The sequence below is a fragment of the Atractosteus spatula genome, chromosome 21 (assembly GCF_055471065.1).
Source record: "Atractosteus spatula isolate fAtrSpa1 chromosome 21, fAtrSpa1.hap1, whole genome shotgun sequence".
NCBI lineage: Eukaryota > Metazoa > Chordata > Actinopteri > Semionotiformes > Lepisosteidae > Atractosteus > Atractosteus spatula.
In genome coordinates, this window is record NC_142726.1 from 7,217,855 (window position 1) to 7,241,867 (window position 24,013).

At 41.4% G+C, this 24,013-nt stretch overlaps 1 protein-coding gene across 8 annotated transcripts in view; it reads left to right on the forward strand.

The window, feature by feature from the left end:
* nfat5b (nuclear factor of activated T cells 5b) overlaps positions 1 to 23,668 on the forward strand; it is a 53,558-nt gene extending 29,890 nt beyond the window's left edge. For 3 of the 8 annotated variants that reach the window (XM_088939080.1, XM_088939081.1, XM_088939082.1), the window contains exons 2-14: positions 3,342 to 3,404; positions 3,991 to 4,621; positions 7,011 to 7,200; positions 7,790 to 7,980; positions 8,362 to 8,561; positions 11,529 to 11,663; positions 11,983 to 12,035; positions 13,676 to 13,808; positions 15,186 to 15,263; positions 15,936 to 16,078; positions 16,458 to 18,384; positions 18,631 to 18,886; positions 19,439 to 23,668. In XM_088939080.1, the coding sequence (XP_088795206.1) occupies positions 4,020 to 4,621; positions 7,011 to 7,200; positions 7,790 to 7,980; positions 8,362 to 8,561; positions 11,529 to 11,663; positions 11,983 to 12,035; positions 13,676 to 13,808; positions 15,186 to 15,263; positions 15,936 to 16,078; positions 16,458 to 18,384; positions 18,631 to 18,869 (3,891 nt within the window). In that variant the 5' untranslated portion in view covers positions 3,342 to 3,404; positions 3,991 to 4,019 and the 3' untranslated portion in view covers positions 18,870 to 18,886; positions 19,439 to 23,668. Of the gene's footprint in view, positions 1 to 3,341; positions 4,622 to 7,010; positions 7,201 to 7,789; positions 7,981 to 8,361; positions 8,562 to 11,528; positions 11,664 to 11,982; positions 12,036 to 13,675; positions 13,809 to 15,185; positions 15,264 to 15,935; positions 16,079 to 16,457; positions 18,385 to 18,630; positions 18,887 to 19,438 lie in introns of all 8 variants that reach the window. The other 5 variants (XM_088939076.1, XM_088939077.1, XM_088939078.1 and 2 more) reach the window with 5 other exon arrangements.
* The last annotated feature ends 345 nt before the right edge of the window (positions 23,669 to 24,013 follow it).

Below are 24,013 nucleotides of genomic sequence, written 5' to 3' on the forward strand. Positions count from 1 at the left end.
AAAAACAGTTTTAGACAGGGTATTCTTACTGTACTTGCTATTACGAGCTATTTTAAGGAGATCTGTGCTGATCAAGAAGATACTTACATTACCCCCAAGCAATTGCAGCTCAAACATTGAAGCTCCTTTAAAGGAATCTCTTCTCTCTGAAGTCATTTCTTAAATTGTCACGACCAGCTTGGTTCACTTCATGTGACCATGGTTGCCTTAGATTGCCTGATTTCTGTCATAAAATATTAATTTGAATTAACCTTTATTGCCCTCTAAGGGAACTTGTTGCACTTCAAGAGCTCATGACATGTGACATGACAATAATACAATAGAGTTTTCAGATATTTATATATGATAATATATGGTTATCTATATATATTAATTTGCTTCAGTGCTTGAAGATGATGCCACTCAGTTGCATTGCTTTTAGAATATTGAAGTTCTTGTCATCTTCCCTGTTGACCTTCCCAGTTCATGCAGTTTAAAACACAAGATTTCCACAACATTAGGTTATTTTTAATTGGCAATTTCCATACTAAGGTGTTAACTATATTTAAGAATCAGCCAATGCAAAGCAGACAACATTCCACAAACAATTATTTGTTTTGATTTTTAAAATATAGTATCCTGAAAAGAGTGATGTAGTTCACAAAAGATTCGAGATTATGGACATTTCATATCAGTGTGTGGAACTTGCCATCATCCCACAGATGCATTTGAAAGGGAGGAAATTGATTTATAGTGTTAGGTGATTTTATCAGTTTTGAAAACTTTGATTGAATGTTTCTCATTGCCTTTTTGAATCCATGTGTTTACCCAGCCTTTAAACAAAATCTTTAAAATGGATGGTGTCTTTGCACTAGTTTGGACGAGACTTATAACATTTATAAACACTAATGTTAGTTTAGGCTGCTTTTTAGACATTGCACCCAATGCCTTCTTTGCTAGTCCTGCATGTTTAAGAGATACAGAGTTGTCTGTATACCCACTACCTTCACATACTAAAGGTCCTGAAGTGTATAGAAACAAACCGCTTAATGTACAGCGTGGGGAAAAAAAGTACATCACTTAACAAAAAATAGCTTAGGATTTTATGATTTAACATATTTAGACATATTGATCTTGACCTTGTCCTCACCAAGCCCTTACAGTAGAAAAAAATAACCTCAAATAAACAATAAGCCAACATCCAATGTCTGTGTGTGCAACAGTAAGTGAACCCTTAGCTCTGCCTTCTCATTTTGGAGGGTTTGTAGGTTCATGTGCACCAAAACATGTGTAATGATTATCTGCTCATCTGATCAGGAAGTGATACCACCTGCATAGTAAATCAGAAACTGTCAGTTTGGTCTTAAGCACTCAGGTTTGTAGCAATACATCATGCCCAGATCGAAAGAAATCTGTAACAGTCTTAGAGACTTACTTTTCAGTCTGGCAAGTCCATCGTTCCACAGTAAGAATGATAATCTACAATTGGAGAAAATACAAGATTGTTGCCTGTTTACCCAGAAGTGGCCATTCTATCAGATTCTTTGCAAGATTTGACTGTGTGGTGTCCAGGGTTACATCGAAGGACCCACAGACCTCTGTGGTAGATATTGGAGTTCATGAGTCCACTATCAGGAAAGGATTGAATTAAGAATGGCTATCATGGAAGGATAGCCAGGAGGAAACCTGCTCTCTAAAAATAACATAGCTGCACAATGAAAAACAAGACTTCTTGAACAATGGGCTGTGCATAGATGAGTCAAAATAGGAGTTGTTGACCTTAATGCTAAATGTCATGTTTAGCTAAAACCATATACTGCCTTTGTCCAGAAGGACTTCATACAAGCCATCAAGCATGTGGAGGTGGAGGGGTGATGGATTGGGCCTCCTTTCCTGCCTCAAGACCTTGCTATTATTGAGTCTACCATGAATACCACACAATATTAGAGTGTTCTAGAGGAAAATGTGAGACCATCTGTCTGACAGCTAAAGCTTAACTGAAAGTGAATCGTGACAGTGATCCAAACCACACAAGGAAATCTATGACAGAATGGCTAAAAAGAAGAAATTCAGGATTTTGGAATGGCCAAGTCAAAGTCCAGACCTAAACCCCATAGAGATGTGGGACCTTTTACAGGAAACGTTTAGTTCGGGGGTGCCACAAGTTACTGAATCAAGGAGTGCTTTTATTTTAGTACACAATGATTTTTTTACACAATGACATTTTTACTTGTAAAAGGAGGATAGTTTTATCTAGTGTTAGGATTTGGTGAGGACTAGGTGTACTGTAGGTCAAATATGTCAAAATATGTTGAACCATAAACTTTTAAGGGGTGAACTGTTTCACCATATTTTGTCTATCCTGTTGAGTATTAATTGACACAAAGTCCTGTTAGGTAATAGGGAAAGTATCACAGAGCTTCTGTTACAGTAAAACTTGATTTATGATGATTTATATGAATATTACCTTCAAGACTGCTGTTAACCAGGTTTATTCTGGTAGATCTATGGGTTAGGCTGCTTTAGTCCCTAAGATACAGCAGTGTTCTGACACATGTGCTGTCAAAGCTTGGATGTTCCTGTAAATGGACCCAGTGCATCTGCAGTGTAGACAGATGTGTAGAATTGTTCTATCACTGAGGATGGGACTTCCCGTTTATCACCAGTGTCAGAAAAGCTTTACCACGGCCCTTATTTTTATTAATACACACACTCGCTTTGAAGTGCAACACTGCTATATGGTGGCTCAGAAGAGCCACTTGTACAGTGAAGTCTTTTCTTTTCCGAAAGCTGTTCATCGCACCTCTGACGTTTAAGGAAAAACAATTTGCGTAATACTGGCCTCTTCAGAAGTCATGAAAGTGTATATCAAATATGACAAAATGCCATAAACAGTGGAAAGTAGTGCATATTCTTTGATCCTCACTGGAGCAATTCAAGTAGGTAGCTGCATCAGTATGCGTAGGCTGTAGAGGAACAAATAAAGTATTATTCCATGTTCCTTCACCGGAGTAATGTCTCTAATGAGCACTGCCTCCCCTACTCCCTCCTTCATTCATTTATCTGACATCGGACACTGCTAAAACCTCTGAGAGAGCAGCATGACACCTATAACACATAGTGATCATGAAAATTAAGGAATGCTTTCGAAATGTAGTGACTTTGGCTCTCATACCAGATGAATTTTAGAAACCCGAAGTTGTCAATTCATTGAAGGTGTTGGGCATTGGAATACTGCAATTTGGATATTGGTTCCATTTTCACAAATTTGCATTTTTCTTTTTTTTAAAAAAACAATTTATTAAAATAAATCTTGAATGACCAGCTTTTGTTGCTCATTCGTTGTCTCATTTTTATTCCAGGAAGTTCCCTCTGAAGCAGGGAGTGTCTGCATATAAAATGGTCTGCAGTTCTCTGCTTCATAGGTCAGAAGCTTGTTTATTTTGTTTATGTGGCTACGCTCAGTCCCAGCTAAATTATTTTAACCTGTCTGTATGGAAATAAAATCCAATTGGCATGCATCATCTGACTTATATGCACCAACTTTTCATTTGGTCTCAACAGTTAAACTGGTGTTTAAAGGGTTTCAAACATATGTATATTTTTCAATATCTGAATATAAAGTAATAAACTCAAATCTGAAACGTTTTTTAAAGCAGCCTCACCCATCAATTTTATTTTTTTAATTTTAAAGGTTTTTTTTAAATTGGACAGAATTAGGAAACCGTTGAAAAACAAACCATCTGCATTTGAGAACAATTAAAAAAAAAAAGAACCCGTCCGCCCACAGAATCATGATGCAATGACTAAATTTTCTTGGTTTTCTTGGCAAACAAAACCAAACCAAAACACCCCCCCCCCCCCCCCCCAAAAAAAAAAACTGAATTGAAATTGGAGACGAACAAAACGAGGACAAAAGAAATCCTGCGCAAAATTTTGCTGCTTGAATGGGACTGCTAGCCAGTGCAGGTGGAAATGCCCTTATTTACTGTGCGATTGTACACACTGCAGATGCGACCCCCACCTCCTCTCCTCTGTCCATGGGAGGTCCTCGCAGTTCTTTCACTGCATCTTCCAGCCCCACCATGCACTCCTCTACCTCGGTCACTGAGCAGGCCTCCCTGCGAGACGGCTGCGCTCCGAGCGAGGGGGTAAGTAGCCGTGAGGTCCCCGAGATGCTCGGTGAGGAGAGCAAGTTGGCTGGTGGGGGCGGCGGCGGCGGCGGCAGTAATGGCGGCGTTGGAGGCAGCGGGGCCCAGCAGCAGCAGCAGCAGCAGCAGCAGCAGCAGACGACTCCTTCCAAGCGGCGGACGGTCCTGAATATCTCCCCTCCCCCAGAGGACCTGTTTGACGACAGCCACATGTCCTGTCAAGATGAGGGGGCCCCGGACTCGGAGCAGAGCAGCAGCATCTGGATGGAGGACTCGGCCTCCAACTTCAGCATTGTGAGCTCCAGCTCGTACAACGACAACACGGAGGTGCCGCGCAAGTCCCGCAAGCGTACCCCGCGCCAGCGCCCGGGCCCCAAGCCTGTGCCGGCGGACGAGGCCAGCATGGATGTGTTTGACGCCGATAGCGCCAAGGGGCCCCACTTTGTCCTCTCCCAGCTGGGCTCAGACAGCAAAGCCTGTCCTAAAGGAAAGTGAGTGCTTCCGTTTTCTTTGCAATTATCCCCGCCAAAGTGCCTCTCGCTGTGCTTCTCCGGGACGACAGCTGGGCGCAAGGGCAGATTAGCTCTTGAGCACGCTACAGGGCAGAGCTGGGCAGCTCGGGCCTCTCAGAGGTCCTGGAGTTTCTGTCATTCATTGGTCACCATAAACCTTCAGGAAAATATCCCTTCTTCCGTGCATCCATCCTTTCCTTACCGCTTCTTCAACTTCAGGGTCATGGGCGAGCAGGAGCCTATCCTGGCAAGCAGTGGGAGCGAGGCAGGGCACACCCTGAACAGAGAGCCAGTCCATCGCAGGGCACACAGACACAAGCTCCGACACAGAAGCCCTCGCACCAGGGCTAGGTTTCCCTGTTTAACTGACCAGTATGTCTTTTTAACTGTGAGGAAGAAAGCCGGAGCACGTGGGTGAAATCCAGGCGACTATGGGGAGAATATACAGACTCCACAGAGTGCAGCCCAGATCTGGAATTGAACCCAGGGCCCCAGCTCTGCAGGCAGCAATGCTAATAACTGCGCCACCATGCCACCCGAGGAAATGATCCTTGGGTTTAAATAGGTCACCCTTTCCATTAAATTTTATAGCTTTAATTAGGATCTGTGACAAAATGTTTTCTGACCAGCCATTTTCTGACATTAAGGTCCATTGCTATTCCGCTGTCATTGTCAGCTATGAGGGGTACACAACACCAGGCTCATCTTAATTTCAGTCCTTTCCTTTGCTCTGGTCTTGTAAAGAGCACATGAAGGTGCAGTGATGGACAATTAAAGAGGGTGAGAGAAGATTTAAATTCTAGTGACTTTCTGACTTGCATCTAAGGTTCCTGTGGCCATTATCTTTGTGAGCAAGCTTATCGGAAAATGCCTGTTAAATTACAAGCAAATTAAATGGGGGTAGAAAGTCAATAAAACTACATCTGAAAATCAAGTCCAGTAATCAGACTTATTTGGGGATGGTGATTTGGGGTTAGCTTCTTTATTCTCAACATTAATCAGTGTTAGCTAAAAAGCTTTGATTATTACCTGTAGAATTCATGCAAGATACCCTGAGCAAAACGGCTATACAGAAAAGTTTGCCAGTTGGTGCCATTTTGATATGTTTTGACACGTTTGCAACTTTGCAGAGGGGGGCAGAATCGCCTACTCTACCTCCTCAGCTGTCCCACAGTATTTGAACTTGTGTGTTCATGCAGCAAAGATCTACGGGCGCTCGTGCTTTGGGAGATTTTGAAAACAAACATGAATGACAAATGACCCGCAGACACTTTGGGAAGTAAGCTGGCAAAGAGAAAAGCTATAAACCTGAACTTTAAACCTTAAAATGAAGTTTAAAGATGGTATTGTTCTTGTTTTGTGCAGTTTGTACCGTTTAAATATGCAAGTCATTTTTAATCTAGTTTGGGTGATGAAAACCGTTTGATCTTTTGTGGGTGACAGACCTCCATTATAATGTAGCTCACGGCGATATTAAACTTGAATAATGTTGTGTGTGCTTAACCTCAATGTATATTGGAGACTTACAGTATTTAAAGCTAGCGTGGGGTGAGAAGACGGGTGTTCTCTAGGTCAGCAGTTGTTTGAAGGGCTGTGCTACAGTGTATCGCTATAGAGCTGATCAGAAAGCAGCCAAAGATGGGACCAAAGTAGATAACTGAACGATTGACTTGACACTGCATTTCCGCTTGTTGTGTTCCCAGTACTGAGAGAAGGGATGAAGGCCTCCAAGCAGCTTTATGTGATTGGGGGACATGGTTAAGATCCTGTAGGGCTCTTTTCCGGGAGATGAGGAGGGCTGGGTGCATGAACCCTCTTTTTGTTCGACTACCACTTTGCATCAAGAAGCTGTTCGGGCACAGGGGTTTGGTTTCCGTAGTTGGGGCTGGTGCTCCAGCTCTTAGGATTCACTGTTACACAAGGGCTCAGCAGAGTTTAGAGAGGTAATACTGGAATGACATTTCCTGGTATCTGTGTAAGGCCACATCTTAGTGCAAAGAGCTCCAATATAAATGTGGTTTCCAGCATAGCCCATGAACACAGGAGGCCTGAAACTAAGGACAAGCAGCATTTTATTTTATGAGAATGTAAGTTTATTTTGTTTTCACAAAGTTATCAAAGTGCCAGCTTAAGACCCAAGTGCACATTCTGAAGGAGAGAATGTCTAAACATTTTGGGTGTGATATTTAAGTGAGCCATGTTGTAATGACATCCCCATATGTGCCTCGAGCAAGATATTCAGAATTTAGTCAAAAAGGAAAGCAAAGATCCAATAAAAACAAAACACTAAAACTAAACCCTAGAACGGCTGTATTTTGAGACTTTGGCCTTTGGTGTCTTGAGTGTTAAGAATGACTTTGTTTTGTAGCACTGCGGAACACTCACAGAGCCCTACGTTAAAGGGAGTCCCGCTATCTGGACAGTACCCCAGTAAGAGCGAAGGAAAGGAGCTGAAAATCGTGGTCCAGCCAGAGACCCAGCACAGAGCCCGGTACCTGACTGAGGGCAGCAGAGGCTCCGTCAAGGACCGCACCCAGCAGGGCTTTCCCACTGTCAAGGTACGGCCCAAACCACAGGCATCTTGCCGGTACGCTGGCCTAGCAGGGGATGTTTCATTTATTTGTAGTGCGAAAACAAAAGTAATTCATTTATACTTGCATCTCATGCAGATCTTTTTATATTAGACCTGATGTTGAGGTAGTATTGTGCAATGTGTCTAGAGTTAGTAAACATTCCTAGGTAATTGACAGTCCCAGAGCACATCTCAGTCTGGCTCCAGCAGTGCACACGGAGAAAATGCTACAACTTTGCCAATATTAAAAAATATTTTGGAGATGACACAAAATCCGAGGAGAGTGCAGGCAATGTTTGTTTTTTTTTTCTGTATTTGGCAATTCTGCTGTAGTTAAAATTTACACACAACATCGACAACAGTCTCCTCTGAATTGTCAGTCTTTTCTGTGGGGATAGTGTCCTGACAATTAACTTTAAGCTGTACAGTAAAAGTTGCTTACTGGGCACAAAAATTTAAGTTGTCCTTTTAAAGTGAAGTGTACATGGGAGCTGAATTCCTATTGGTTGAAGTAAGAACTGTGACTGTGGTTTATACCTTTTTGTGTTTTCTATGTGTTTGTCTTATTTTCCCAGTTGGAAGGTGTGAACGAGCCGGTGATCCTGCAGGTCTTTGTAGGTAATGACACAGGGCGCGTGAAGCCACATGGATTTTACCAGGCATGCCGAGTTACTGGACGCAACACTACAGCTTGTAAGGAGGTGGACATTGAGGGCACAACTGTCATTGAAGTGTGTCTGGATCCCAGCAACAGCATGACCTTAGCGTAAGGAAAATATTTTATTTTCTTCCACAGCAATGCAAGAAATAAAGTTCAGCGGTACCATATTATCTTACAGTGGTCTATTATAATAACCATCATTCCCCCAATTATGTGACTTTCATTAGGTCCCGTTACATTTTAACCACCTGCTTGCAGGTTGAGGCTGTCAGGCAACCAGAAGGTTTTTCATTTAAGATGCTACCTTCTGAGTAAAAACAGATGCAGATTCAGTGTGACATATTGTTTATATTGTGGTCGCTTGTGTCGCTAAAATGAATCACCTGAGCGCACAGAACATTTCCGTCATTCAGCAGAGATCAATCAGTAGTGCTGTTAATGAGGAATGGCGGGTTAATGCTGTGTGAGCTTGGTGTGACCCTGCAGGGAGGTGACAGGTGCATTCGTCTGCAGGGTGGACTGTGTTGGGATCCTGAAGTTGAGAAATGCTGATGTCGAAGCTCGGATTGGAGTCGCTGGTTCCAAGAAGAAGAGCACACGTTCCAGGCTGGTGTTCAGAGTCAATATCCCTCGCCCTGACGGCTCCATTCTCACTTTACAGACCCCGTCATCTCCCATTCTCTGCAGTGAGTACCTTGGGTTATTCCTAGTCTCTTGCAGGGACCTCATAGGAAATAAGGGGTAGCTACACACCATAGTGTAACCTAGGAAACTGTAATGGGTGCGAGCTATTTTAATCAGATCCTTATACTGCTGGACCCAGGAGTGAACGATCACAAGTGTTTATTGCAACCCGTTTGCTTTCAGAAAAGACTTGCGTGCTAACAAACACTGGTCTTCTTCTTGGCACGGAATGCCCCATTATAGTTACAAGAAGGTTTTGTTAAAACCTTGGATCATTGGTAAAAAATACAGCAGACATTTTCTTAAAGATAAATGAGTCATCCACTGTCTTCCAGCACAGGTTGCCAGTAACCCTCTTTGTCCTGTTTGTTTTTATAATTTATATATATGATTTGAAATACTCAGGGCCTAGAAAGAGACTACACTGCTACATTACAAAAATATCATACATTTTACCCAGGTAGGAGACCTTACCATTAACACTGAAAATGTACCAACAAATAAATAAAGCACCATTTATTGCAGGTTTTCTCATGATCCTTGGTTATGTTCAGAAAACCGATATTGGTGAAAAACACCATGAAGCCTGCCAAGAGCATAATTCCTATCCTTCTGGATCATGAAAGGAAGTTGGGTGGCAGTTCAGCTTTTGATGCAAAGCACTAGCTGCACTAGATTAACAAGTTTACATGATGGACAAGCTCGACTGTGGAAAATGGAAAATGTTTTGTACAAAATGTAAGATGATGGGACTGTGAGCTTGAATAGAGATGCTGCAGTGAGTGTGTATGTTGTGAATTAACTCTGTCACAAACAGAAGGTTTGTAGTGTGCTCTTGCTGTTCTCAAAAGTATTTTCCACATTGTATTTTCTATCTAAGGATTATGCATTGCTCTTTGCTGTGTACACTACATAACTAGAAAAGGAGTAGGGGTGATAACCCTGGAGTCCTGGACAGATTTCATCCTGGCCTTTACCAATCATGGCCTCCTAATCCCATCTATGAATTGGCTTCAGTACTCTGCTCTCCTTCCCACTGATAGCTGGTGTGTACAGGCACACTCTGGCTGCCGTCGCATCATCCAGGTGGGGGCTGCACATAGGTGGTGGTGGTGGAAGGAAGAACCCAATACCTGTAAAGTGCTTTGAGTGGAGTGTCCAGAAAAGTGCTGTATAAGTGTAAAGATTATTAATTTAAATGTCTTTTCTGGTTTTCTGCCAAGGCACTTTAATCTGATTTGGTGAAATCTTATTAAAAAGCAAAATAATTCTCTCCACAGTGGTCCAGAGTAATCCACCTCTTACGTCTCCAAAGTTGTTAAAAGTTTGTAGCCAGCAGGACATTTGTGGAAGATATGTCAGAGATGGATTTCCTGTGTTGTGTGTCATGGAAGTTGATCTGGTACCTTTGCTTAAAAACTGAGTTTACTTTAACCTGATAGCCACTTAAAAATACCATGCTTTTCTAACTAGTATTCAACTGTTCAACCGTTCATCTGAATTTTTTTTTTAATATGAGAATGTTTGAGTTTTCCGACATTTAATTTAGGGATGAAAACTTGTTACATTTATTAGTTGACCATTATATACACATTTATTGAGTTGTCATCTAGTACTCGTGTGTAGTTCTAAAATGAAGGAGGAACTAAATACTTCTCTTCCCTTGCAGAGCACTAGAGTACAGTTGCTGTCTGGGTGCTCAGAAAAGCTGCTTTTAGAAATAACCCAGATATAGGATTGTTCTGTTTTTTCTGGGTTGTGTGGGGTAGGGTCTAATTAACTTTCTCAGCTCCTTTGTGCCAGTATTTTTCAGTTATCACTTATAAAAGGTTGTATTGGTGTTTCTTTTTCACCATCCAAGTTTGTCACAAGTCTGTAATAAGGTACTAGTGCAAGAAAAGCTTCTGTTGTACTTAACAAGAATTCAGTTTACTTGATTAAAAGTGGTAACCATGGTGATAAGCACTGAAAAGCACAGCTTTTAGTATAAGACTAGCTACAAGGTTTGGACTTCAGTTCTGCCAATTGTGTATTTTTTCACTGGTTGGTTTTCATTGCTTTCCCTGACCCAAATCTTTATAGAATAAGCAAACTCACAATGTATCATAATCTTTGCCAAATAATGGTCATTGTTTTCTGTATAAATAATATTGAATATTGTGGCCCTGTGTGGGTGGAGGCCAGAGTCATAAAATAAATGTTACAGATGTTTTTTTAAAATACTTTTCATGCATTTATAAAACAGTTTTGTATACAAGCAGAAAGTGAAACCAAAGCAAAGAAATTTTCTGCATTTTTTTTCAGGACATAAGAAAGAAATGTTCTCAGGATCACTTAGACTTAGGTTCCACAGGAATCTGAATACAGGACTTTTTATTTTCTGTGCTGCTAAATGGCAAGTGTGTTCAGAGGCTTGTTTTGGGAGAGGAGGTTTTTGGTATTTCTGACCTAATGAGTGAGATTTCTTAGAGGAAGGTCTGTTTTGATCCATTTAGTGATGTTGGTTATGAATTTGTTCTGAACTGTTGTTCTCCTGTGCAAGCACTCTATATACTAATATTTAACATTTAAAATAGGATGCAAAACACAGTTATGAATTTTGCAAAAGTTATTCATTCATACTATAAGAGATATTCCCAACATATCTAACACATTTAAGGATTAGTAATGTTTCTGTTACTGACTAATATGTATTAGTTACTGTTGCAAAAAGTGAAAAACATTTGATTTAAAATAGTTTCCTAAACAGCAGTATGTTGTCTCTAGCCGTGTTGTTCTTCAACTAGGAATACTAGTCTGAATCCTCTTAAGGGGCATTAATGGTGAAGGGACTGTTCAATGTACCCATCTAAGAGTCACAAATCTGTAACCCTGCTCAACTGCAGTGTCTCTGAATCTAATCAGCATTGTTTCTAGTGTCTCAGTACTCCATAATGTGTAATGTTCATCTGTCTGTGATCTGTGTGCAGCTCAACCCGCTGGAGTGCCTGAAATTCTCAAGAAGAGCCTCCACAGCTGCTCAGTGAAGGGAGGAGAGGAGGTGTTCCTCATTGGAAAGAACTTCCTGAAGGGAACAAAAGTCATCTTTCAGGAAAACGCATCAGGTACTTCAAAAGGTTTCTAGTACTGTGTGTGAATAATCAAGGCTTTATGAGTATTGAAGAATGTTTAGCAGTTATACATTTTGTACTAAATTGAATTTTTGAATGTAAAGCATACTTTTCTAGTTTTGTTTTTTAACATTATTAAAATTGGGACGCAATACAAGATATAGCAGAAAATTATATCTTAATTCTACCAGAATGGAGTGTTAACCAGCTTTTATAAAACCAAAATCATAAATATTTTAAAGGATTTCTTAGGTAATGGTTGCCACTTGACCCAGTATTTTCATAATGAGTCTGCTTATTTTGTCATTTCAAGATGAGAATTCTTGGAAGGCTGAAGCAGAGATTGATATGGAACTGTTCCATCAGGTATGTACAAACCAGCACATTTCAAAGGCTTGTGCTCATTGTGTGTAAATTAAGTGGGCGCTTGTTAGTAGGGTTTAAATGTGAAAACTTATTAATTCACATCGGCAGCACATAACGTCCTCAGTCTGATTGATTTGTAGGATTCTCACTGATAAACTTTTTTAGTTTAAAATATATGGCCCAACACCCCACTTTAATTCTCTACTTCGTCTGTTATGGAGAACTGAGATATTGTAATTGATTGCCAGCTTCTGTGGTAACTTGGAGATGGGAAGTGTAAAAGGATCTTTTTCATATTTGGCTCCAGGATAAACCTGTGCAGCCTTAAGGTACATAAATAGTGCTCTTCATTATACAGTGTGAGAAAACTCAAAATACAAAGTGAAAGACTATGACTATGCCAGCAGCCATATCACCCTGCAACTCACAACTGGCAACTGAGGGTGAGCCTGGCCAGTACCTGAATGGGGGACCTCCTGGGGAAAACTAAGATTGCTGCTGGAAGAGGTGTTAGTGGGACCAGCAGGGGGCGCTCACCCTGCGGTCTATGTGGGTCCTAATGCCCCACTATAGTGACAGGGACACCACTATACTGTAAAAAGGCGCTGTCCTTCGGATGAGACGTAAAACCGAGGTCCTGACTGTCTGTGGTCTTTAAAAATCCCAGGGTGTTGCTCGAAAAGAGTAGGGGTGTAACCCCGGTGTCCTGGCCAAATTTCCCATTGGCCCTTACCAATCATGGCCTCCTAATAATCCCCATCTATGAATTGGCTTCATCGCTCTGTTCTCCTCCCCACTGATAGCCGGTGTGTTGGGAGGGTTCTGGTGCACTATGGCTGCCGTCGCATCATCCAGGTGGGGCTGCACATGGGTGGTGGTGGAGGGGAGTCCCCATTACCTGTAAAGCGCTTTGAGTGGAGTGTCCAGAAAAGCGCTATATAAGTGTAAGCAATGATTATTATTATTGTTCTTCTTAAAGCTTCTGGCTAGACTATTCAGTGTTCTTCACTGTATACACATCTGAGCCGCTAAACTGCTTACTGGCTAAACAAATAAGTCTTTCTCCAAGACTTTCTCACAAACACGCCCACAGGTCGTTCTCTCGACAGCTCTTCCCACGGCTGCCCCAGGCTGCAACAGAAGACTAACTGTAAGAAATGTCCATCATAATAACGTTTACAAGAATGCCATCTTAAAGTTCACTATTAGACCTTTTTTAGCTGGTAGCTTCTATCTGATGGATTTCGTAAAATGTCAGATTGCTGTTTGTTCTTTGTCTGCATCTTGTTTTTTGTGCTGATTTGGTATTGAGCTTTGGTAACTGTCTCGGCATGCATATTCTGTTTTATCCATTGTTTGATTTCGTAACTTTGATATTCATGAATAATCGGGAAATCCAGTAGGCGTTTCACAAAGGCTTCAGTTGGTGCATAATGAATGGTACACATGGCAGGAGTCCCAGTCTTTGTGACATGTTCTGCCTTTGTGATAGAATTTGAGGGTGGAGGTTTAGATGTAAGATGGGTTTTTAAAATGAATTACAGGTTCATGCACAACTGTAAGTGGTACAATTAAGAATTGGATAATATGCAGAGTAATGTAATTATTCCTGTTAATTTGTTTGCCTTTTTCTTTCTTAGAATCATTTAATTGTCAAGGTCCCTCCTTATCAAAATCAATTGATCACGTCTCCCGTGTCTGCTGGGATCTATGTGGTGACCAACGCTGGGAGGTCCCATGATGTGCAGCCCTTCACATACACTCCAGAGCCAGGTTTGTCTGCTGTCTCCTTCTCACCCTGATCATCAGTCCTGCTGCTGTTCCATTGTAATCAGACCGGCACACTGAACTACTGAGTCAGCAGAAAGGAGAGCTAGTTCTCATTTACCCCCACAACCTGGCTGAGAGGCTTACATTGCAGCAAATCCACCTGGTACCCCTACCCTGTTCTCATCAACTGTGAAGAGACTTGATTTCCATCCGGTGGAGCAGCTGAAGCCTGTTGGCATTGGAGGTGTGAACAGAACCAGAAGGGTTGGAAAAGGATTTAAAAACAATGGAGCAGCAACAAAGACATGGAAGGAGAATGCTTGTCTTCCTCCACCTAGTGTTTACCTGGAAATTTTACTCGCACTCCTTTAGTACTGGTGCTTTGAGCACACCAGTCAGTAACTAAGTGTCCTATTGATATGCCCCCTTTCTAGGCATATGATGTCTTTAACGCAGACGAACATTCTATTTATAACAATTCCAGTTGTTTGTGCATAAGAGTTAGCACGTGATCTTTGTGATTTATTGTGTAATTTTTTATCAGTTTGTGATCTACAGAAATAGATCTACTAAAGCCCAGCTGCTCCCATTATAAGCATTCTTACTGAAGAACAGACTCATTGGTTAAACTCCACTTGGTTATTTAAGCAAGTCCTAAATTTGTGGAATTCTGAAACATTGCATCTGACATAGTGCTTGTGCTCATTTCTAACCCTGTCCTACTCTGTAAGACCTGTTTTAAAATGTTTAAAATGTTTTAAACACATATTAAAAAAGTTTAAACAGTGAAAAAGCTGAAAAAAGAGCTCAGCTGGAATGGGAGAGATGGGATACTCCACTGCCAGGACTGGGAACAGGAGAGATAGGAGAGAAACAAGAAAAATGTTATAATACCAGATGCCTGTCTTGGCATTAAAAGGTGGTTTATTGGAATTAAAATTTAAATAATGACTTGCAGTATGTATAAGGTTCCCTTGCTGAACTGAGAAAGTATATGCAGTCTAAATATATAAAAGCCATTTAGTTTTTTTATGTTTGTGCCGAATAGGAAGATTTTCTTATTTCTTACTTGCTGCCCAAAAACAGGTTCACTTAAGTGATCTGTAATGCGGTCATTCACTATGCCTCGTTTTTTTTTGTGCTCTGCATGATTGCTTATAGTTTCTTCTACTTATTAACTTATAAGCTTTGCCTGGAAAGCATGTGCAAGAAGATATTTACAATTTTTCGCCCTTAGATAAAGTACGGCTACACAGACAAAGGTGTAATTTGCTGGAATAATGTGGAAAATGAGAATCAAAGGGGAGATGGCACTAGAACAGCATGATGTTGAATTTCTTCATTCCTGTGACTGTGCTGTATCTGTGTGTTATGGTACAGCTAAAGCAGTGGAAGTGGCAGTGAAGAAAGAGGTCCCAACTTCAGCCAAGCCGTGTTGCTTTGATGAGCAGATGAAAGGTATGTCTGTCTGTATCTCTGGCACTTAACAGCTGTTTCTACTCCAGGGTTTCAGTGGTGCCTAAAACTCATGTTACAGGGCTCTCTTGAAGGAGCAGAAAACTGATAGACCTGATATATTCAACATGCTCTTGTTCATTACAGGGTTTCCCAAGAGTTCTGTAAAACCATTAAAACACTGGCCCACAGTCGCACTATTACAGTTAGTGTGGTTGACATTTATAGTTATTAGTAATTTGCTCTTATGGAAACAGCATTAACAGACTTTGGATTAACAGCACTGCTAACAAACTGTTCATTTTGGAAAGCTTTGAGACATCACTGTGAAAGGCCTTATCAACAGTCAGTTCTTTCAATTGCTGTGCCACTTTGGGAGAGCTTATTGCTTAATCACAAGACCCATAATACCATTTTAGGTTTTAAGAGAAAGCCTGCTGATCCAGTTGTGAGTTGCATGAATTAAGATAGGTATTTGATGAGAAAAATGAATAAAATATAGACACCGATTTCAGTTCTGCAAAGAAATTAAAATGTGTAAAAAAGATATTGTTGGTTACATGAAATGTAAAAATTGTACTTTGAGGTGAGTTGGACAGTTTGTGCCTGTTTTGTTTTGGTGTTGTGTGGGTGTGAATCGCATGAGTTTTACATGGTGCTCTGGTCTGTTTTCAGTAATTCAGGCCAGCAGCTGTACCCTGGACAAGGCCAACCTACTCCCTAGTGCCCTGATGACTCCACTGCTGCCCCTTGTGAAGACTGAAGAGGTGACCCCCATGGAGGTATCCACCACTCAGACCCCAGCCGTTGTCTTCAAGGTATTTTTATTACAATATGTATTTGAGTTTAATTTTCTTGTCTTAGAACACTTGTGTACTGCATGTACTGGTTTATATTTTTGGTTAAGCTGAAAGGTTAGGGTTGGTTAATTGTATAGCATTTCTGTATCTTGTATTTTATCAGATTTGAGAAAACTGCAGTGGACCAAATATTTCTAAGAAGTGAAATTCTGTCTAGTACTGGATTTCACCACACATTCTTTGGAGTATATAGATGTTATAGTTCTTGATTACCAGCCTGCAACCATCAAAAATCATTTATGTCATCAATCAAGATTCTCTGGATTGTTAGAATGCTAATATGTCACATTGCTTTACATGGCTTTGTCTGACACACCTTTTGTTTTTATGTTTTCAGCAGACGTCGGATGTCATCGGCTCGGCACAGCAGGCCCTGGACAGCATGTCATCTGGCAACAACCCTTTCTCAACCTCCCTGTCCCACCAACAAGGGGAGCCAGAGCAGTCTCAGCCTGCTGTCTTTGCCAGCCATGAGCCACTGAGCACAATTCAGAAGCAGGACATCACACCCACCAGCTCCTTCACAGTCCCCAGCGAGCCCCTGTTCCTCCTGGAGCCCAGAGAGAGCCTCCCACGGGAGAGGGCCAACAGCAACGCTGGTAGTGTGCTGGGGCTTACCCAGCTGAGCGAGGGCTCAGCGCAGCAGCAAGGCCAGCTCCCCTCCTCCCTCTTCACGCAGGACGCTGGAGTGGCCCAGCTGGAAAGAGCCGTGCGTCAGCTCCAAGCCGGGGGGTTTTCTGCTGCAGGGTCTGGAGGCAGCAGCCTTGTGCAGCAAGTACTGGAGGCCGCGGTGCAGCAGCAGCAGCTCAACTCGGTGCTGTACAGCCCCACCCCAACAGCCGATGGAATACAGCCACAAGTACAGGAGAACATCAACAGTCTTCAGCTTCAGCCAGCGGATACCTCCCTTGTCAAGCAGCAGCAGCAGCAGCAGCAGCAGCAGCAACAGCAGCAGCAGCAACAGGTTCTGGAAAATCTGAGCCTCCAGCAGCAACTGCAGCCAGACCTCTTCCACTCACAGGTCCAAGGAACTGTGCACGGCTCTCCGCAAACCATGGTGCAGAACCCTGGCTCTCTCTTCCAGCCGTCCGAGTCCTTGCTCCATAGTACCTCCCAGCAGCAACAACGGCAGCAGCAGCAAGAGGCCCTGTTTCAACAAGCAGGGGAGCTCCTATCCATCCAGACTCCCGACTTTCTCCAGCAGCCCCCCTCACACCCCTCTCCTCCCCAGCAGCTGTTCCACAGCCCGAGCCCTATGGCAGAAACCCAAGACGTGGCGGGGGGGTTGTTCCAGAAGGCCTCCCCCAGTCAGGAGCAAGTTCAAGCAGCCATTTTCCAGAACACACTGACGGTGTTGACCAGCTCTGCGCTTTCCCCAGAACAGCAACCATCTGCAACTAGCCTCTTCATCTCCCAGACTGCTCTTCAAGGCCAGCTCACCACAGACCCCAAGCAGCAGCAGCAGCAGCAGCAGCAGCATCAAGAGCAGCAGCAGCAGCAACAGCAGCAGATGGCTTTCCTCTCTTCTCTGCAGCCTCCCGCCTCTGTAGAGCAGCAGGCAGTTTTCCAGTCCCAGGCTCAGCTGCCGCAGATGCAGCAAAGCAGTCTCATGGAACAGCAGCCAACACCACAACAGCAGCAGCAGCAAGGGTCGCTCTTCCAGAACATGTCCTCTCCTCCATCAAGTGCACTCTCACAAAACCAGCAACAGCAACAACAGGCTGGCCTTCTGTTCCGAAACAGCAACATAATTCCCCAGGAGCAGAAGCCTAGCATGCTCTTTAGTGGGCAAAACCAAATGCCACCACTGAGCAGCAGCTTGCCTTCTCAGGAGCCACAGAGTGCAACCCTCTTCATTGCTCAGTCCAACATTGTTGCGGTTAGCCAGCAGGAGCCATCAGAGCCCATGTCCTTCCAGAACCAGAATCCAGTGACAGGAAACCCCTCCCAAAGTGAGTCATCCCAGCAGAGCCTCTTCCAGGGTCAGCAACCCATGCAGATAGTACAAGGTTCCAGCAGCACTTCAGAACAGCCTGTGGCCATATTCATGCCTCAGGCCTCCATATCGGCCCTGCAGGGCAGCATTGGGTCCCAGGAGATTCCCCAGACATCGATCTTCACATCTCAGAACACCTTACAGACCACCACGTCCTCCCCTGTTCAGCAGCCGGGATCACTCTTCCAAACTTCTGTGAGTGGGACCATCAGCCAGCCTGGCCAGACACAGCAGCCTGCAGACCTTTTCCTATTTGGGATTCAGAACGGTAAGAACTAGGCCTTTTATTAATGGCTTTTTGAACTGGTTCATCATTATGTTGATTCTGAAGGTTAAATACATTCTGCCACAGTATGGGGGTGGATTGGGCTAATTTATAAATCTGTTACTTGGATATGTCAGATACCATGAAATACTGTTTTTACAATGTAAGAGAAGAGCTTGCTGTAGTGTCTGTTTTAGCCGTCAATCTGATGGCTGTTCTCCAGTTCACATGACTTCATCTTCCTTGCAGACTGCGGTCAGCTCATAGGTTCTGCTGGATCGACACTGTCCGATCAGCTCATTGCCATCAGCCAGTCAGGACAGAACTCGAGAGACAGCGAAGCCGAGATCCAGTCGCTGTTAAACCAGTCCATATCCGAGTCGGGTAGCATCCAGAACACCATGACGGCATCGCAGAACATGGAGAAAATTGATGACCTCCTAGTGAGTCTCCAGGACCAGAGCAACAACATCTCCCGCTCCTTTTAGAGTCCCTGTCATCACAGGTGAGTGACCAACCTCACTTTTTGATCAAGTTGGATATTACTAAATGCTAAACTTTAGGGTATTTTACATCTTTTAAGTGCCTAGTTCATATGACTATCACAAGGTTATCATTGGAACTTTGTCAGAACATCCAATATGGATGAATGTGCTCTGTGACATTTGAAAAGTGCCCATAGGTGTCTTTTCTGATAAAAACAGTTGCTTGGCAATCACATGCATCTCCCACTATTATCATATTACTTATGGTGGCTAGGGTACATCTGTCCTCAGTGACTGACTTAAAACGCACAATTTCAGAGCTTTCATAAAATGGTAAATGAGAAAAAATATTTCTTTGTAGATTACGTACTTAATAAAAAAAAACATTATGTATAGAAAGCTGTGTCTCCTCTTGCATCTTAGTTATTTTGTTGACATACTAAAGTCATATTGTTCTGGATTATAAGGGGAAGCTACTTTATTACTTTCTTAAATTTCTTAGAGAAACTATTATCTGCATTACATCTGTTTTTTTTTTCCTTTTCCTTTTCGCACCCTCTGTTGGCCCTCAGGACCCACAAGAGCCAAACGAGAAGAAATTGTGAAGTGTGGAAAAACTGGGAAGTTCTAATCAACAAGCTCCTGTTCAAGAAACAAGTCCCTTTTATAGCTTCAGCAGTATGTCACTCTGTACGTCACTCTTTAAATCTATTCTTCTTTCAGATGGTGGTTTTCTGTCCTGGTAGGCACTGGACTGGCACAGAGTGAAGAAATGAGTGAAGCCAGTAGCGAACTGGATTTGGAGTGGGAGTATAGGGGGGGACGAGGTTGGGAGAAGTTAGAAAATTTGTGAGATGCCCAAAAATAGAAGGTTGAAAACAGTCATCCAAAGCTGTCAGGGTTATTCTGGCATAGATTTCTTTCTTGCGGCTGTAGGAGAAAACATATCTTGTGGCAGAATTTTAACTTCTCAATGCAGAAGGTTACCTTGAAATTTAAAGGCGTGCACCTTTAAAACCAGCATACAGAAGTTCTGAATTGTTAAGGACTTCAACGTGTGCCGTAAAACTTTGTAAAGCTTTGCTCTTTTTTAAAAAAAATAAAATGCTGTTTTGAGGTAAACTAAAATCTAAAAAAACCCTTTGTAAAATATTTTTGACATTGTACCTTCAAGCACTTTATAATGCTTTACTTCGTGACCAGTTGTCAAATATCTTCCCATTGCCCTCTCCATCAATTTATCATCTATTTATGACATCTATTCTTAAATATGTCCATATTTTTAGAAATTTCTAAGTCTTTTAATTGTTATATGGATAGCTCTCCACTTGTTTACTGTATGTATTTATACTATTTTCTTACTCATGCATGTTTTGAGAACAGTGGCAAGACTTTTATAAACAGCTGGTTTTTACTTTAGGCCCCCAGTGCTCCCAGTCCACCTGCTTTGGCTCTTCCCCTCAAATTGTAGCTTTTCTAGCTTTCCCCTGCCAATATAAAGGCAAATGCAGACGATGGAGGGATGAAGAATGAGAGCAAGCAAGACCAGCATTTAGGTTATTCATTTACAGTTACAGTGACTTATTTTTAATGTGAATGTGTTTGTTCTTATGTGTGAAGATACATACATGCATACATATTTATATATGTGTGTGTGTTACCATTCAACAATATGATGTATATTGTTGTTTGTACTAGATAAGTACAGCTGTAAATATATACTTTTAGTTGCATCTTTCTGTGGTAGATTGTGATGTTTTCTCACCTTTCTGGCACCTTGTATGTTGGGGGGTTGAGGTTTTTTTTTCAGATCACAGCAAGTAGGGAAAAAAAGCCAGCCTCTGATTTTAAGTGGAACATGCAATTTGCAGCCATGTTACAGAAAAAAGATTTTTTGTAGCAGTATTTGGTATAAGGTTTGCATATGGGTATAATACATTTATTTATATTAAGCCCTTATACTTAATTTAATCCCTCCATAGTAACATAGAGAGGATAAGAAGAGCTCTTTTGCATCCATACAGAGCTCCAGTTCTGTCCTGAGTTATTCTGGCTTATGGATGTTTTTTTTACCACAATGGCACTTCAGGTCTGCCCTGAGATTCTGCCAGTTTTATGGCTGTATGGGTGGCAGTTCTGCTTCTGTGTTCTAAATACTTGTTTGTTGTGAAAGGGAGAGAGGTGGAGTTACAGCGCCTACAGATTTTTGTTTTAAAAACATTGACTTGTACAGCTGTGAATCTCACGTCAGATGTCCAGCGCTGCCAATCTTTTTTTTTTGCTTTACACACCTTAAATTGATTATGTCACTGGCGTGTAGCCTGGTCTGTCCTTGTTTGTTTCTAGTAAAGGCTGCATAGGTCTACTGTGAACCAGAGGCTGAAACTGAGACAAGGTAGCTAAGCAAGGTGTTTTTTATTGTTGCTTTTTTATCATTCTGATTATTATAATTTAAAAAAACACCTGTTGTAGACATTATGATGTTTTGTTAAAGGTGATGGGTGAGGGCCACCATGTCTGTGAGCACTGCACTTCACTGTACTCCCCTCCTTAGTTTTACAGACTTTGCGATTGGGTTTTGTAAAGGGACCTGCTGCAGATGTCAAACTGCAATGTGCATTGGAGAAAGGAGCTGTCTGTGATTAGCTTTCTTCTACTCCTCTCAATAACTGATGCTTTCATTTCCATTTCTCATGGATATTTGTGAATTTGTATTTCCATTTTAAGCTTTTGTCTTCTTTTTTTTTTTACTGATGGTGTTCTCGGCTAATACCTCTTTTCCAAAACCATATCTAATTTATTCATTTTCAAAGTGGTGTCACAATTCTGCCCCGACTTACTATACACTTGTTTATTAGCTGTGTGTGTTACCTCCTTATCTTTATTTTTTGTTTTTTCCCTTTCGTGTTATTCCCTTTTTTGTTATGGTGAAGGCCTGTGGTGTTCCAGTAGAGATAATCTATAATGAGTGACTCAGAATGAAATACTCAGTACAGGTTCTGCTCTACGGACCTAAGTTAAACTATCCCACTGCAGTTCAACAGGCTGTTTTGACAGAGAAAACTGGAAAATATCTAATGCAACACATACCCTTTCATATGAAATGAGACATTTTTTATTGCTTCTTAAAACATTGTATACCAGGCTGGACACATTTCACCAGGCAAGATTTGAAACATCTTTTAGAAAAGTTTAAATAAAACTTTTTGCTTTTGTACCTAAGATGAATGTTACCACATGAAAATAAATTGTGAAATGTAGACTCTGTAATGTCACGGTTAGCTTCTAGACAACAGAAATGGAGCTTTTTGAACCACAATATTGAACGTTATAAGTCAAGAGAAACTGCCAAAAGCGAGGTGAAACCAACACTAAGTAGTCCATCTAAATGCCAAACTACAAAATTTGTTTTAAAACACTATACCTCATGAATGGTGTGGATGTCATTTGCTTAAGACAATGCTGCTACATTAAGCACAGGACCAATTAAGATAAAAAAAAACATTCTATTTTCTTCCTAGGCAGCAGTTTATGATAAGACCATGAGAGATGCTCCTTGTTGGCATCTAATATCAGAACTCCTGATGTTAGTCTCCAATAAGCAGTGTAATGCCCTTTTCAAATTTTAGTTTTAAATAATAGTTAACTGTTTCAGGGGCCAATGTTTTCCAAAGGGCACATTCTGCCTTAGTGTTGATTGAAATAACAATAAATGCAATAGACATTTATATATATGTACCCATTATAAGTACATGTGAATTAACTTGTGAATTTACTTATTTCACAATATTGTTTTGTGTAATGCAGTGGGGACAAATAGCAGGTAGCAGAAATAGTGAGGGGGGAATGAGTTAATGCCTCATTCGTGATTTTTTAGACTGTCCTATTGATGAGGGCATCCATATTTCCCTTGAGGTACTGTTGATGCCGATAAAGAATGTCCCGGAGGCAAAGTAATGAACTGCGTCATGAGATTCTTTTTTGAACGGTTATCACATTTGTTAACTCTTCAAAATGTCCGTTGTTCTAAGTTTGTTTCAAATTAATTGGGGGGAGGGGAAGCACTCCTCATCCAAATACAGTTCTGAAGTGTTTGAGGTTTGGATTTCTCATGGAAAATCTGGATTTCTTTTAATAAACCCTTCATTTTACTAATTTGTAAGTGTAATTGAAGCCTTTTCAGTCAAACTGCTATGCAGCTTGACTAAAATTAACTGTAAATGTTATTTTTTAAAAGAAAGTATTTTTCTATTTCGCCGCTTGTGAATCATATTACTGAGAAAGGGGGATGCAGTAATTTCAAGGACTGCAATTATTGCAACTAAGTTATTCAAGATTTCTTAGTTTTTGTGTGTAGGGAGTAATATCAGAAAGGTAGTGTTCTTTTGTAAGAACTCTCTCCAGATCAAGCTGATAAAACTGATTATAGTGAATTTCACACACATCACCAGCGTTTTTTGTATGATTAATTTATTTTTAAGACATATTAGAAATCAATTTGCACACCATTCTCAGTGAGTGTCCCTTTTACTTGTCTGGTTATTTGATGTGAAAGCTGACATTTATTACCTATAGAAGTGTCGTTCCTGTATATGGTTTAAGTAGTGAGAATATAGCACAGACTTGGGGGGTTCTGGGGAGTACAGTTTGTGTTGTATGTTTTTAGCTACCATGTGAACAACTTGTTAAATATGAAATTTATAAATGTATTTTGCTTTTGTTGGGGCATTTGTATACTCTTGCAATTATATTTCTGTAAACTTGCTGCTATCTATATCAATAAAATAGATTTAACGTTTTAATTGTGTGGAGTTTGCATTTTATTGTGGTTCCCTGACTCCTAAAGAAGACTTCTTTCCTGACTGGTTATTAAGATTGGTGGAATGATGGCTTGGCAGTTGGTGTTGGCGCCACACAACTCTTGAATCCTGAGGCCCCTCCATGTTGAGTTTGCATGAAGCTCCCACGTTTCCAAAGACATGCTAGCTGGGTTGTGAACATGTATGTGTCCCGCCTTGTGATGCACTGGCTTTCCACTAAGGCTGTTGTCACACCTTTTGCTATGCTTCAAGGTTAGGATCCGGGTGATCCTGAGCATGATCAGAAAACAGCTTATTCCTGCTTCCGGATAGGTGTTGGATTATGAA